Source organism: Epinephelus fuscoguttatus, linkage group LG21, assembly GCF_011397635.1.
Source record: "Epinephelus fuscoguttatus linkage group LG21, E.fuscoguttatus.final_Chr_v1".
Classification (NCBI taxonomy): domain Eukaryota; kingdom Metazoa; phylum Chordata; class Actinopteri; order Perciformes; family Serranidae; genus Epinephelus; species Epinephelus fuscoguttatus.
The window spans coordinates 38,577,624-38,591,757 of NC_064772.1; the positions used below are offsets into that span (position 1 = coordinate 38,577,624).

General features: G+C 45.6%; 1 protein-coding gene across 9 annotated transcripts in view; it reads left to right on the forward strand.

The window, feature by feature from the left end:
- LOC125881947 (histone-lysine N-methyltransferase 2C-like) overlaps positions 1-14,134 on the forward strand; it is an 89,156-nt gene that overhangs the window by 12,902 nt on the left and 62,120 nt on the right. For all 9 annotated transcript variants that reach the window (XM_049565420.1, XM_049565423.1, XM_049565421.1 and 6 more), the window contains exons 3-12: positions 1,944-2,023; positions 4,477-5,029; positions 7,448-7,627; positions 7,827-7,849; positions 7,971-8,060; positions 8,210-8,319; positions 8,413-8,563; positions 11,447-11,618; positions 11,860-11,974; positions 12,069-12,232. In XM_049565420.1, coding sequence (XP_049421377.1) covers positions 1,944-2,023; positions 4,477-5,029; positions 7,448-7,627; positions 7,827-7,849; positions 7,971-8,060; positions 8,210-8,319; positions 8,413-8,563; positions 11,447-11,618; positions 11,860-11,974; positions 12,069-12,232 — 1,638 coding nt within the window. The remainder of the gene's footprint in view (positions 1-1,943; positions 2,024-4,476; positions 5,030-7,447; positions 7,628-7,826; positions 7,850-7,970; positions 8,061-8,209; positions 8,320-8,412; positions 8,564-11,446; positions 11,619-11,859; positions 11,975-12,068; positions 12,233-14,134) is intronic.

Below are 14,134 nucleotides of genomic sequence, written 5' to 3' on the forward strand. Positions count from 1 at the left end.
ATGACAGCTGCGTTCCACTTAGGGGAGACCCTGGTATTGTCCATGTTGGCTAAATGTTACTAGTTTACTGGGACACTGAATGGAACTCAGCCATCCTTAATGTTATCACTTTCACCTGTGCTTTTTCTACTGACACAAGTCAAAATGTCTGCTGTGAAAAAGGTCCATTAGTGAGTGTTCAGAGTCAGACGGTGTGTTCAGAGTCAGTGATCAGGTGTTCGCAGTGGGCGTGGCCTCATTTCAGCTCAGGTGAACCTGCTTCCTGTCCAACCCTTTGACCTGCAGTCACACCCCTTTCTGTGTTCTTCAGAGTCAGACCTACCACTGTGTGTTGTGTCTGATAGCCGTGTGTGTGTGTGTGTGTGTGTGTGTGTGTGTGTGTGTGTGTGTGTTTTGTGGTGAGCGAGACATGTTGGAGAGGAAGTGGTAAAGTTGCATGCTGGGTAACGAGCAGTGAGGAGGAGGTGTATGCTGCACTGAGTCTGTTCCGGGTTTTACCTCCTGCTACATTGCGCGTGCGCGCGCACACACACACACACACACACACACACACACACACTCACTCACACTGCTGGATCCTGGAGTGTGTGAGTGTCTCTCTCAGGCTGTGATGTCATCATGTTTACCTGAACACCACAGAGACAGGTTGTCTTTACCTGAGCTGGACAAACCCTGAAGCCTCAGTCAGAGAGAACAGGTAAATGACAGGACTGCTTCAGGCTCTGTGACACACAACCAGTCGAATGATGCGTTCAATGCCTCATTTGACTCCTAAAAATGATCGGTCACGTGCCACCTACTTCCACCTTTGAAGAATGTTAAGTAATAATACCTTTATTCATATAGCACCTGTTATGGCAGGAACACAAAGTGCTTCACACATTAGTCAAAAAAAATGCAGAATCAGAAATGCTTATTGATCCTGGCAGAGTCCCGCACAGGTTAAAGCTCAGCACCAGACGTTACATGGATGGATGATGGATGGATGGATGGATGATGGATGGATGGATGGATGGTTGGATGATGATTGTTTGGATGGATGATGGATGGATGGATGGATGGATGATGATTGTTTGGATGGATGATGGATGGATGGATGGATGGATGGATGGATGGATAATGTTTTTCATGTGCCAGAAGGTTTTATTAAAGGTTGATAAATGTGTCTGATTGAAGTCCTGCTCGTTCAAAGGTAGTGTAATGAAGGACTGAAAAACTTTCAGATATTTTTTATAGTGGGGTCTTTGTTTCCCTGGAACCAAAAAAAAAAAAAAACAACAACATCAAAATAACAACAAGAACAAAATAAACAAAAACAAAAGAAAAACCATTGGATTTGCTCCAGGATTTCAACCTGACTGATCAAAGAGAACTCTGAGGTCACTGTGAGCTACTCACAGCACGGTAACTGCACGGCTTCCTTTGGTGGCGGTTATGTAACCTTACGAGTCGATAACGTATTGTCTCAACTGAGACTGTATCCATCAGAGATTTACTCTGACTGTAAATTGACGTTACTTAAAGCAGCTGATTTCAAGCCCAACGTCAGAACAAAAAGCTGACCAGGTCAGGTCCGAGCATCAGTTACCATGGAGATCGAGCCAGGTTAGAGGAGTCACCTTCACATCTGACGTCAGACTCAACAAACCTCACTAACATGCTGGGGAGGCTCTGTGGTTCAGCCTTCAGGTCAGAGGTCAGGTGGAAGCTGTGCACAGGTGTAATCATGAGCTGTGAGCTGAACGTGATGTCAGAGCTGTTTTATCATAATGTCATCATCATGACATCAGCTGTTTTGACATTTAAAGCGACAGTCGCACATTGCCTGTTTGTAAAACAACTTTTTCATAACAAGTTCCCGCTGTGCAACTGACCAGGTGTGTTTCTGTGTGTGTGTGTGTGTGTGTGTGTGTGTGTGTGTGTGTGTGTGTGTGTGTGTGCAGGGGGCGGAGTCGAGGCCGGGCCCAGGTAGAGGATGAAGAGAGCATGGACGCCACGGAGAAGAAAACCCCCCAAAAGACAGGTGTGTTTCGACCTGATGTTCTGTTCATGACTTCATTCAAACCATCAGAACTTTATTCAAAATTGTGCAGCAGATCCCAAATCTTATAGGACACCATTTAAGACGATTTTAGACAGAATAAATAAATAAATATGGATTTGAAATAATTCCCGAAATAAATAAGGAAACAAATATATACACACATAAATTATACATATATATATATATATATATATATATATATATATATATACACATACAGTACAGGCCAAAAGTTTGGACACACCTTCTCATTCAATGCGTTTTCTTTATTTTCATGACTATTTACATTGTAGATTCTCACTGAAGGCATCAAAACTATGAATGAACACATGTGGAGTTATGTACTTAACAAAAAGGTGAAATAACTGAAAACATGTTTTATATTCTAGTTTCTTCAAAATAGCCACCCTTTGCTCTGATTACTGCTTTGCACACTCTTGGCATTCTCTCCATGAGCTTCAAGAGGTAGTCACCTGAAATGGTTTTCCAACAGTCTTGAAGGAGTTCCCAGAGGTGTTTAGCACTTGTTGGCCCCTTTGCCTTCACTCTGCGGTCCAGCTCACCCCAAACCATCTCCATTGGGTTCAGGTCCGGTGACTGTGGAGGCCAGGTCATCTGCCGCAGCACTCCATCACTCTCCTTCTTGGTCAAATAGCCCTTACACAGCCTGGAGGTGTGTTTGGGGTCATTGTCCTGTTGAAAAATAAATGATCGTCCAACTAAACGCAAACCGGATGGGATGGCATGTCGCTGCAGGATGCTGTGGTAGCCATGCTGGTTCAGTGTGCCTTCAATTTTGAATAAATCCCCAACAGTGTCACCAGCAAAACACCCCCACACCATCACACCTCCTCCTCCATGCTTCACAGTGGGAACCAGGCATGTGGAATCCATCCGTTCACCTTTTCTGCGTCTCACAAAGACACGGCGGTTGGAACCAAAGATCTCAAATTTGGACTCATCAGACCAAAGCACAGATTTCCACTGGTCTAATGTCCATTCCTTGTGTTTCTTGGCCCAAACAAATCTCTTCTGCTTGTTGCCTCTCCTTAGCAGTGGTTTCCTAGCAGCTATTTGACCATGAAGGCCTGATTCGCGCAGTCTCCTCTTAACAGTTGTTCTAGAGATGGGTCTGCTGCTAGAACTCTGTGTGGCATTCATCTGCTCTCTGATCTGAGCTGCTGTTAACTTGCGATTTCTGAGGCTGGTGACTCGGATGAACTTATCCTCAGAAGCAGAGGTGACTCTTGGTCTTCCTTTCCTGGGTCGGTCCTCATGTGTGCCAGTTTCGTTGTAGCGCTTGATGGTTTTTGCGACTCCACTTGGGGACACATTTAAAGTTTTTGCAATTTTCCGGACTGACTGACCTTCATTTCTTTAAAGTAATGATGGCCACTGGTTTTTCTTTAGTTAGCTGATTGGTTCTTGCCATAATATGAATTTTAACAGTTGTCCAATAGGGCTGTCGGCTGTGTATTAACCTGACTTCTGCACAACACAACTGATGGTCCCAACCCCATTGATAAAGCAAGAAGTTCCACTAATTAACCCTGATAAGGCACACCTGTGAAGTGGAAACCATTTCAGGTGACTACCTCTTGAAGCTCATGGAGAGAATGCCAAGAGTGTGCAAAGCAGTAATCAGAGCAAAGGGTGGCTATTTTGAAGAAACTAGAAAATAAAACATGTTTTCAGTTATTTCACCTTTTTTTGTTAAGTACATAACTCCACATGTGTTCATTCATAGTTTTGATGCCTTCAGTGAGAATCTACAATGTAAATAGTCATGAAAATAAAATATATATATATATATATATATATATATATATATATATATATATATATATATATATATATATATATATATATATGTATATATGTATATATAAACAGATTACTTTTTGTATTTATACACAAGTATAATAATAATAATATATGAATGCTGAAAGGTACACACAGGTTTTGGAGCAACATATGCTGCCATCCAGAAGACGTATCTTTCAGGGACGTCCTGTCTTATTCCAGCGAGACAGTGAGACACATTGTGACGTGTTCCAACAGCGTGTCTCCGTAGTGCTCCTGTCCCAGCTGCTGTGGAACATGTCACAGACATCACAACCAGAATAAATGTATATTATTAAAATGATTAATGTGTGTGAGGGTGAACATTAAATATCTTCATCATCACTGTGCGCTGTTTAATTTACATGTCACACTGCGGCCCAACCTTTTTTGAATTGCAGTTGTATTAGAGTCAGTATTAAAAATGAGTAGTTGGCTGTTTGTTTGGCAGCCGGCACTCATTGAAAACTCTGAAGCTTCTGCCGTCACCTCTGATTGGCCCTGGTGACGTAGCTCCTCCCATGGCCCTCTCATGTTCTAGTTTTTGTGTTGGGCTACATCATGCTGATTGGCTTTGTGTGTGTCCGCAGAGGTGAAGGAGAAGACAACAGGACGCCGTCGCTCCACCTCCAGGAGAAAAAACAACGCAAACCCTGAACCCGACCCTGAACCAGACCCTGACCCCAGCCAGAACCCTGACCCTGATCCCCCTCAGCCTGACCCCACGGTCCCAGCATCAAGCCCAGAACCAGCTCCCAGTGCTGAGGAGGAGGACAGGACCAGCCCTGCTCCTGCTGCTCCGCTCCCAGCCTCCAGTCCTGGAGATAAACCTCGAGTCAGTTCCCCATCCCCATCCCCATCCCCTGCCTCCAGCCCCAGACCTGATCCGGATCCCGATCCGGATCCGGATCCTGATCCTGATCCTGATCCTGTGGAGGAGGACCGGCCCAGCCTGAGCCACAGCCCCAGCATTGTTCCTTTGGAGACAGAGGGGGGCGGGGCCCTGAGTCCCTGCTCCAGTCCTCCGGTCTCCCCCTGCCCCCGACTGGAGGACGAGGACTCACTGTCCCCTCTGTTTCAGCTGTCTCTGTCTGAGGACTCAGGGGGCTCGCCCACCCCCAGCCTGGGACACACCAAAAAACGGTGAGACTGTGTGTATTTGTAAAAACCACTTTGAATTTTAGACACAGTGTGACTTTTTGGACGGACCAAATGTACAGAGCTGTAAAGTTGTCCACCATGGTAGCAGTTAGCTGCTAGCTAACCGTAGCTAACTTGTTTGTCCATTGTTTGGTCTGTGACGTAATAGGTCAACAGGAAAAAGGTCCAATACTAACAAGCTGAAAGGGGGCATATCTCCACCTATCGTAGAGGAGTCGCACATACTTGGCTCAATAAATGGATTCCCCTCCCGTGCTTGTATACTGGGACAAGGACAGTAGGCCAGTTAGATGTCCTCGTCCAGCTGGGACTGTAGCTCCACTTCACTGTGACTGGAAACACACTGACAGTGACAGTTTGAGGGTTCGGACTATTCTGATCATTTTCAGGTTCATATTGGTTAGATAATGTTTAATGTTCAGAAACACTTCATTCTCCCGTCCTATCTGTGATGAAACACATGAACTCAGAGATGTTTCGTTTTAGCGCCCTTCCCCTGAAAACGTCCTGTCTGCTCTGATTGGTCAGTGTTTATCTCAGTGTCACCAGTGAAAGCTTCTAAACACAAGCGAACATGTTCCATCTGAAATCAGCATGAGCAACAAGATTTCCCTGACGTTAGCATTAGGGATGTGCGCAGTTAAACGTCTAAACGATTAAATGTCTAAACGATTAAATGTCCGGCCACTCGCTAGTTGGCACCAGAAATATTAGTCAGTTAAACCTATTAGTGTTTTGTTCATGTACAAGGCCTCAACTGTCACGGGATCTACACCTCTGCGTTAAATAGACAACGCATCTGTGACGTAGGCTGTGGTGTAAGGTATGAATCTACACAGACCCAACGCTGCAGCCTGACATGCACCTCCCCAGAAATATAACTACACGTCATACGCAGACCTCCCGTCTGTCTCTGTAAGATAAAACCCGAGCAAAATCACACATTTTGCCCACTTGACATGCTGCTGTGTTGTGCTATGGCCTATTCAAGTACTGGAATTTGTTATTTACTTGACAACACCTAAATGCAACACAGGCTCGGTTATAATTGTCTCAGACTCGGGTCGGGTTTGGTCAGGAAAATGTGGCCTCAGCCGCGCTCTCGTGTGCTCACCTGTGTGTCTCTATTTGTGTGTGTGCGCATCAGGGCGGAATTCTGCCGTGTGTGATACAGAGAGCAGAGGAGAATTGTAAATGCGCGACCGTGTAGAGACAGAAATGATATGCCGTCAGTCAATAACAATCATTTAGCGTCCCTGTTATATGGCGGCTGATCTCGTCCTCTGCTCGGAGGGTAAGGAGCTCCTGGACCTCATTGTTTGAGTTAGCTGCTAACTGCTAATAGCTGCTTTTTAAATCTACAGCAATGGGTCACACACATTACACGTCATCAAACCGTTACACCCTTCCCCTCTGTGGTCCCGCCATGCCGGCTGTCATGGCAAGACAACTCTGTCCCCCCATTGCGGGACCTTTTGTACTGAGCAGAGAGGCGGAACAGCGGCGCGAAATTCCCGCCTTGGAGAGGCAGAATAAACAGGTCAGAGTGACGAGATTGGATTTGCGTTCTGTCAGTGAGGGTCGTCACATGTACAGAAGTACAAACATAGTGCACAATGATCAGATACAGAAATCATCGGCATTCCTTAGAACTTTTTCCTCGGCGTCAGCAGTTATCCAGGTGACTGTTTCCATGGTAACATATAAACAGGAAGTGCTCTGAGCAGGACTTTTAATTTGATCTTCTGGCAATAGACCCTTATAGGGCTGACGTCACGATGACATCATGTGATCACCTGGAGGTGCAGCTGCCTCTCCCCCACAGGGCTGTAGGCTCCATAGGAGTGTTAAAATGTGTTTGTCTTGTTGTGTTATTGGGAGCCAGAATAGAAGGAGTCATGGCTCAAAACCAGCCGCCACTGCCCGTCAACAAAAACAAAGACAACTATGGTTAAATGTGATGAGACCAAAGGACTGGACGGAGGCCATCATCAAAAATGCTCACATGTGCAGCGCACACTTCATATCAGGTTAGGGAAAAAGTATTTCCTGTTGTAGGGATGAATAAGGTTATGTGTATTAAGGGTTATCATGTCCACCTCATCAGAAACTGGGGAGGGATTAAGAGGAAGATTGGATTTCTCTGCAACGCTAACTTTTTAGCACATTAGCTAACGTTAGCTTCCATAGCAAAACAAACAAGTGTGGTCCTCCTTTGTAAGATTGGCTTCCTGTGACATCATCCATCCACTGAGTGAGAGCATACGGGTCGGCCAGTCTGGTCCCGTTGGTCAGTGTTTACTTATTCAAGTAGCGTTCAAAGTTTGATTAACGAGCTGGAACGATCGATGGATTAGAAGACGATCAGTCCCTAACATGTCTCGTTCTCTGGCCCTGCAGTCTGAAGCAGTGTGCCTTCTGTTACCGCGGTGAAGAGCCACCCCTGGGCCAGGGCCGACTGGTGGTGTTCGGCCCGACGCCCGGCTACATCCCGCTCCACATCCTCAACCGCCGCGCCTCCTCCGACCGGGACAATGACTGCCACGACCACTGCTACCGTGGCGACCAGGCCCCACCCATGTGAGTGACCTCACTTCCTGTTTATTGCCTATCAAAGTTAAACCAGTTAGACAAGTGTTTCCCATAAGAAGAGCTGTTAGATTCAGTTTCAGCACAGATTGTATTTGTTTGTTTATTTGTTTGTTTACCACTGTGATCGATGTGTGTGTGTGTGTGTGTGTGTGTGTGTGTGTGGGTGGGTGTGGGTGGGTGTGTGCAGGTGCAGCAGTCCAGAGCAGTGTGGTGAGTACTCTTTATTCATTCTAACTGAAAGTGTTGTAACACCAAAACCAGTGACCACAAATCTCGTGACGACTGAGACGCAGCTGGTCTGATCACTGTTATTGATCTCCTGATGTTTCAGAGGAGGAGTCTTCCTCAGAGTTTGTGGAGCAGCTCGGACCCGTTGGCCTTCCACATGACATCAACGTCCAATCACTGTTCGACCCCACAGGTACTAGAAGATACGCTCCTCCTCTCCTGAACTTATTATTCCATGACCTCTGTCCATCCTTTGAGGTAAACCTGACTGTGTGTGTGTGTGTGTGTGTGTGTGTGCGTGTGTGTGTGTGTGTGTGTGCGTGCGTGCGCCTGTGTGCGCAGGTCAGTGCTGTGCTCACCTGCAGTGTGCAGCCTGGTCAGAGGGGGTATGTCGCGGCGAGGGCCAATCACTGCTCTATGTGGACAAAGCCATCGACTCAGGAAGCACGCAGGTGGGTTTGTGTTGTCTTATTGGTCACTGCTCTAAAGGAGGAATACAGCTGTATGCAGCATCACTAAGCCCCGCCCTTCTCTCACCTCTTCAGGTGTGTGTGTTCTGCCGTCGGCTCGGAGCCTCGCTGCGTTGCCGGGCGACGGGCTGTAGGCAAAGCTTCCATTTCCCCTGTGCTGCTGCGGCTGGAGCTTACCAGGACTGGACCAAGAAACACACACTGTGTACAAGACACACACACACAGGTACTCTCTCACACACACACACACACACACACACTCACTCACTCACTCACACACACACACACACACACACACACACACACACACACGCATAGGTGCCTTAAAGAGATAGTTTAGGGTTTTTTTTGGTAATGTTTTTTATTGAAGGATAAATGCGAATCACACAGTATCAGAATTGTCACACTCCTGGCCCTACCTCGAGAGTCAGCACACAGTGACACTAAAGACATAAAATAAAAATGAAGCACAGCAGAAAAAGGGAACAGTAAATGAAAGTAAAGAAGGAGAGAAGGTATTCTCATATAATTACATAATATCCCTCTCCTGTTGAGGAGGAGTTGGTCAGAGGCAGTTAAAATTTGCCATCAAACACTGCCTTGTCTCATAGAAACAGTCCTTAGAGATTTAATCTTCTCAAGTTTAAGAAACAATGCCAGGTCTGTATTGACAGGGGATGATGGAGGATTAGGGGACGCCCATTCTAGCAAAATCTGCGATGAGCTAATACTGATGCATATTCTGCTATATCAGTCTGTCAGAATAAAAATAATAATAATTAAAGCTGCAAGCAGCGATGAACAGGCCCTCGCACCTTCGCACAACTCGGGGCTGCTGGCAGGATGCTGACTGAGGCGTCAGTTCATTTCTGTCAGATAGCACATGAGATGGAGGAGATGGCATATCCTTCATACAGTGCTGGGATGACTATTTCACATTTTGTACCACTTCCTCTTCCCACTAGAGGGAGTAGGAGAAGGCACTAATGATAGGTCATGTTCCTATACATGAGGTAGATACCACATCATGTAAATGTCAGGCAAATGAAAAAATAAGTGTCTAAAAAGACGTACTTCCTGTTGATGCTAGGTGGCGCTGTACTCTTTACTGATTATTGACGTGTAGATGTGTTCAGGGCGGGACTGTCATCAATCCTGTGAAGTTTGGGCAAGATTGGACCATGTATGCTGGAGTTATAAACTACTTCCTGTTTTGTGGCGTGACCCCTAACTTTGACGCCGTCACACGGTTTGAAGAACGCTTTTGATAACTTTTCATCTTCAAGGTCTTGGGATGGGACAGACCATGGTTTGAAGTCAATCAGATGAAATCTCTAGGACTAGTTTGTTCATTTATGAACCCTGGAAATGGCCAAAAATGCACCAAAATTGCACAGAAAATTCAAAATGGCCGACTTCCTGTTGGGTTTAGATCATGGCTCCAAGAGGCTTTTTTGTACGTCTTGGATTGTTACGTATGCCTACCAAGTGTCATACGTGTAGGTTAAACTAGCTTCGGGGGCTGTTTGCTCAAAATTTTGTCAGTGGCGGTACTGAGGCTTTTATTTTTTTTTTTTGAGAGAGAGAGAGTCTTGAAATGTCAGATTTTTCACCACCAAGCCAATTCATTTGGAGGAAGAAGAAGAATAATTCCTTGCATTTCATTAGGGTCCTCGCACTGCTAGGTGCTCGGTTTATTTATATAGCACTAGACTGGTGAGGTCCTCTGGAACCCCAAACAGTGCCATGAGGTCACTGGGTTGCAAATTGTTCATTAGTTTGGGACAGAAACAGAACATATGAGCAAGGTCTGCCGGGGTCACATCTCTTGTCATCACTCAGATAGATGTCTACAAGTCTGGCTTTACTAAAGTGGGAACGGTGCACAAGGCCGAGGCGTGCACAGGGTGATTAAGAATATGTCCTCTCATTAGCTTCATCTCAGGAATCTTCTCTTAGTTTTGATCCCAACCCTTTCGTTAATTTAATATTGATGACACCCTTTTGGTAGGGCCGCATCTCCAGACATTTGTCCCAAGGTAAATTAGGGGCTGCATGTGGAAAAGACGGGAGCTGAGCTTTAACCAAGTGTCCAATATGGAAATACTGAAAAAGGTCGTGATAGGGTGGGGATAGTGGTTGGTATGCATCCACTTCGGAGAAGCAGCGATGTCCTGCTGTGGAGGGGATCGGCAACAAAATGTATTTTAGCCACGTAAAAAATCAGTTTAACTGGACTGCATGTTTGATGTGTTTTCACTGCTTTGTCTTAAAGTCAGAGGGAGGTAGACAGTGACTTCCAGCAGGAACATGAAGCTGTTATATCTCTCTCCTCACAGCCAGACTCCATTGAGAAAAACAGTGATTTAACATCAGTGATCTCAGGAGCTGCTGGTCGACTGCTGCCTCCATCAGTTAGTGTGTTTGTGTCACTGTGTGACTTTGTTGTTACTTCACATTCACCAGAGTCACACAGTGACACAAACACACTAACTGATGGAGGCAGCAGTCGACCAGCAGCTCCTGAGATCACTGATGTTAAATCACTGTTTTTCTCAGTGGAGTCTGGCGGCTGTGATGACAGCTTAGATGGGAAACTGAAGCTGTTACGGCTTCTCTGTCGGAGCAGGCTGTGTGATGGAAAGGTGAAGTGGTTTAAAATAATGTCAGTATAGTGTACACTTACTCTGCAACAGATTTTTTTGGGTGGCTGAAATATGTTTTACTGCTGCTCCCTGTCCACAGCAGTACATTGCTTAGCTTCTGTGTCGTACTCCAGTCTGCTTCTCCAAACTGGCATCTTGTGTAGGTTACACACTGACTGTGGATCAGTGCTCCATACGACCCCACTCCAAGAATCAGAACTGTCCCTTTCAGTGTGTTTGTGGATTAAAGAGAGTGTTTCCTGTGAGGTGTAACCGTATGTGTGTGGAGTCAGTGATCATGAAGATCTGTAGAAACATTTTCCTCATGTGGTTTAAGCTCCGCCTCTTCTTCGCCTGCTCCGACCGGCTGTTACACACAACAGGAGAGGATGAGACAAGACATCAGCCTTAGTTTCATCCTTTTGGCTCAACATGTATAAAACTTTGTCCCTCTCTGTCCCCAGCGTCCTCACAGTGTGTGTTGTGTTCGAGTGGCGATGATGTCGGTGGTCTGTTGATGTGTTGTTGCTGTGGTGACCGCTACCATGGCAGCTGCCTGAACCCCCCCCTGGCTCCCTCGCCCCTATGCCGGGCTGGCTGGCAGTGTCCTCAGTGTCGAGTGTGTCAGAGCTGCAGGTAACACACACACACACACACACACACACACACACTGGTGACAGCTGTGGGTGCAGGCTGAATGTTCACAGGTTGTCTGTCTGTTTCATTCTCGTGGACACATCATGCTGTCATCAATGATATGTGTATGATTGTGGTTGCAGACAAGCTTGTAGTGCAACACAGCCGCCAACTGGAGTGGAGCTAACACCATAACTGTGTCCTCTGCGTGTGTGTGTGTGTGTGTGTGTGTGTGTGTTAGGTTGCGAGGGGATGATGGCGCGTTGCTGGTGTGTGAACGCTGTGATAAAGCCTACCACACACACTGTCTCACACCACCTCTGGATCACACACCGAGCACCGGCTGGACCTGCAAGGTGACATAAACACACACACACACACACACACACACATACACATATGGGTGTCAGCCTCAGTGTTGATCTCTGGATGAACCTCTCTTTCCTCCAGAACTGCAGAATCTGCCGCCGCTGTGGTGTGAGGTCATCAGGCCAGTGGGCCAATCACCCGTTTCTGTGCAAGTCATGTGACCCGGCCCTGCCCTGCTCTCTCTGTGACCATGCCCCCGACCTCTACACACCACAGGACTATCTGACCTGTATCTGCTGCTATAGGTACACACACACACACACACACACACACACACACACACAATCCATTGAGTGTTTCTTCTGAAATAGTGATGGACAAAAATAAACAAATGAACCTTTTTGAACGACTCTTTTACATGTCCAGTATGTACCTGTTCAGCCTGTCAGACGTCTCGGTGCTCATGAATCACCAACTTTTCCGACACTTACTGTCGGGCATTGCTCGCACTGCCTCCTACAGTGAGTGATCGAGATGCGATTGAATCAGACAGTCTGGCAGCTGTACTGACCGAACAAGACAGAATGGCGTGTATTCTGTTTGCACAGGAAGAACAATAACTCACTGCAGTCAAATCACATTTCTGTCCACATACCAGGAGTGTAACGATCTATTAGTCTGAATCAATATATCGATTCAATGATCAACGATCCAGTACCATCAACACAGACCTATATCACCGTCTTTAGGTTACACCTTTATTTTGAAAGTCTGTGTCAGCGTCAAACAGCAGCAGGAACGAAGAGGATAACGTTACTGACTCAGGAATACATCAGCAGTGTGGAAATATTTTGGATTTCAGAGAACGTCCAGGTCAGCAGACAGAACACATGGTGTATGTGAACAATGACGTTATGAGATAAACTCCACGTGACGTTACCTGCCTGGACGAGCGTCTCACTCCGCTAACTTCTCACTGCAGCAACATCAGCTGCTGTTTCAACAATGTTCGGCTAAAAAACGTTCATGCAGGCTGAAATTCAACCGAGCTGTTCTGTCAGGAGACACAGAGACTGAAACCAACGCTGAGGAAGAAGAAGTATAAATAATACATGTCATCTGTTCAACTGTTTGTAGAGGAAAAGTCTGCTAGCTGCTAGGCTAATTTATGTAATGTAAACATGCTAAAGCTAATGATGTGTGACTAGCATAAAACAACAGTTGTGTCTGTGAACCCTGACAGTTGTTACTGAGCTGAGTTTGAGACTTGTTTTAAATGATCCTGTTGTTTTATGGCTGTTTGGAGACGTTTGTCTGTAAGACACAAGTTTGTCTCCAGGACGTTAAGACACAAGTTTGTCTCCAGGACTTTAAGACACAAGTTTGTCTCCAGGACGTTAAGACACAAGTTTGTCTCCAGGACTTTAAGACACAAGTTTGTCTTCAGGACTTTAAGACACAAGTTTGTCTTCAGGACTTTAAGACACAAGTTTGTCTCCAGGACTTTAAGACACAAGTTTGTCTCCAGGACTTTAAGACACAAGTTTGTCTCCAGGACTTTAAGACACAAGTTTGTCTCCAGGACTTTAAGACACAAGTTTGTCTTCAGGACTTTAAGACACAAGTTTGTCTTCAGGACTTTAAGACACAAGTTTGTCTCCAGGTTTTTAAGACACGCATTTGTCTTCAGGACTTTAAGACACGCATTTGTCTTCAGGACTTTAAGACACACATTTGTCTTCGGGACATTAAGACACGCATTTGTCTTCAGGACTTTAAGACACAAGTTTGTTTTCAGGACTTTAAGACACACATTTGTCTTCGGGACTTTAAGACACAAGTTTGTCTTCAGGACTTTAAGACACAAGTTTGTCTCCAGGACTTTAAGACATGGTCCTGAAGTTTTATTAAAAAAAAATGATGTTTGGGTTAAAATGAAAAGATTTCTGACAGTGCTGCTTTCTGTGTTTTAGTGGAGTCAGTTTAGTCAACTCTACTGAAGTTGACTGGTCACAGTTATTCACATGATTTATGTGTTGTTTGGATCTATGACCAACAGCAAAAGGAAAGGTGCGGCAGCTGCTTCTATCGTTCACAGGCCCCTGAATTGAAATGAATCGAATCAAATTTAATTGAGTCATATCGTGGCAGACTTTGTGATATTTGCAAATATTGTGTTGTTGTTTTAAGTCCAGTCCAAACCAGAT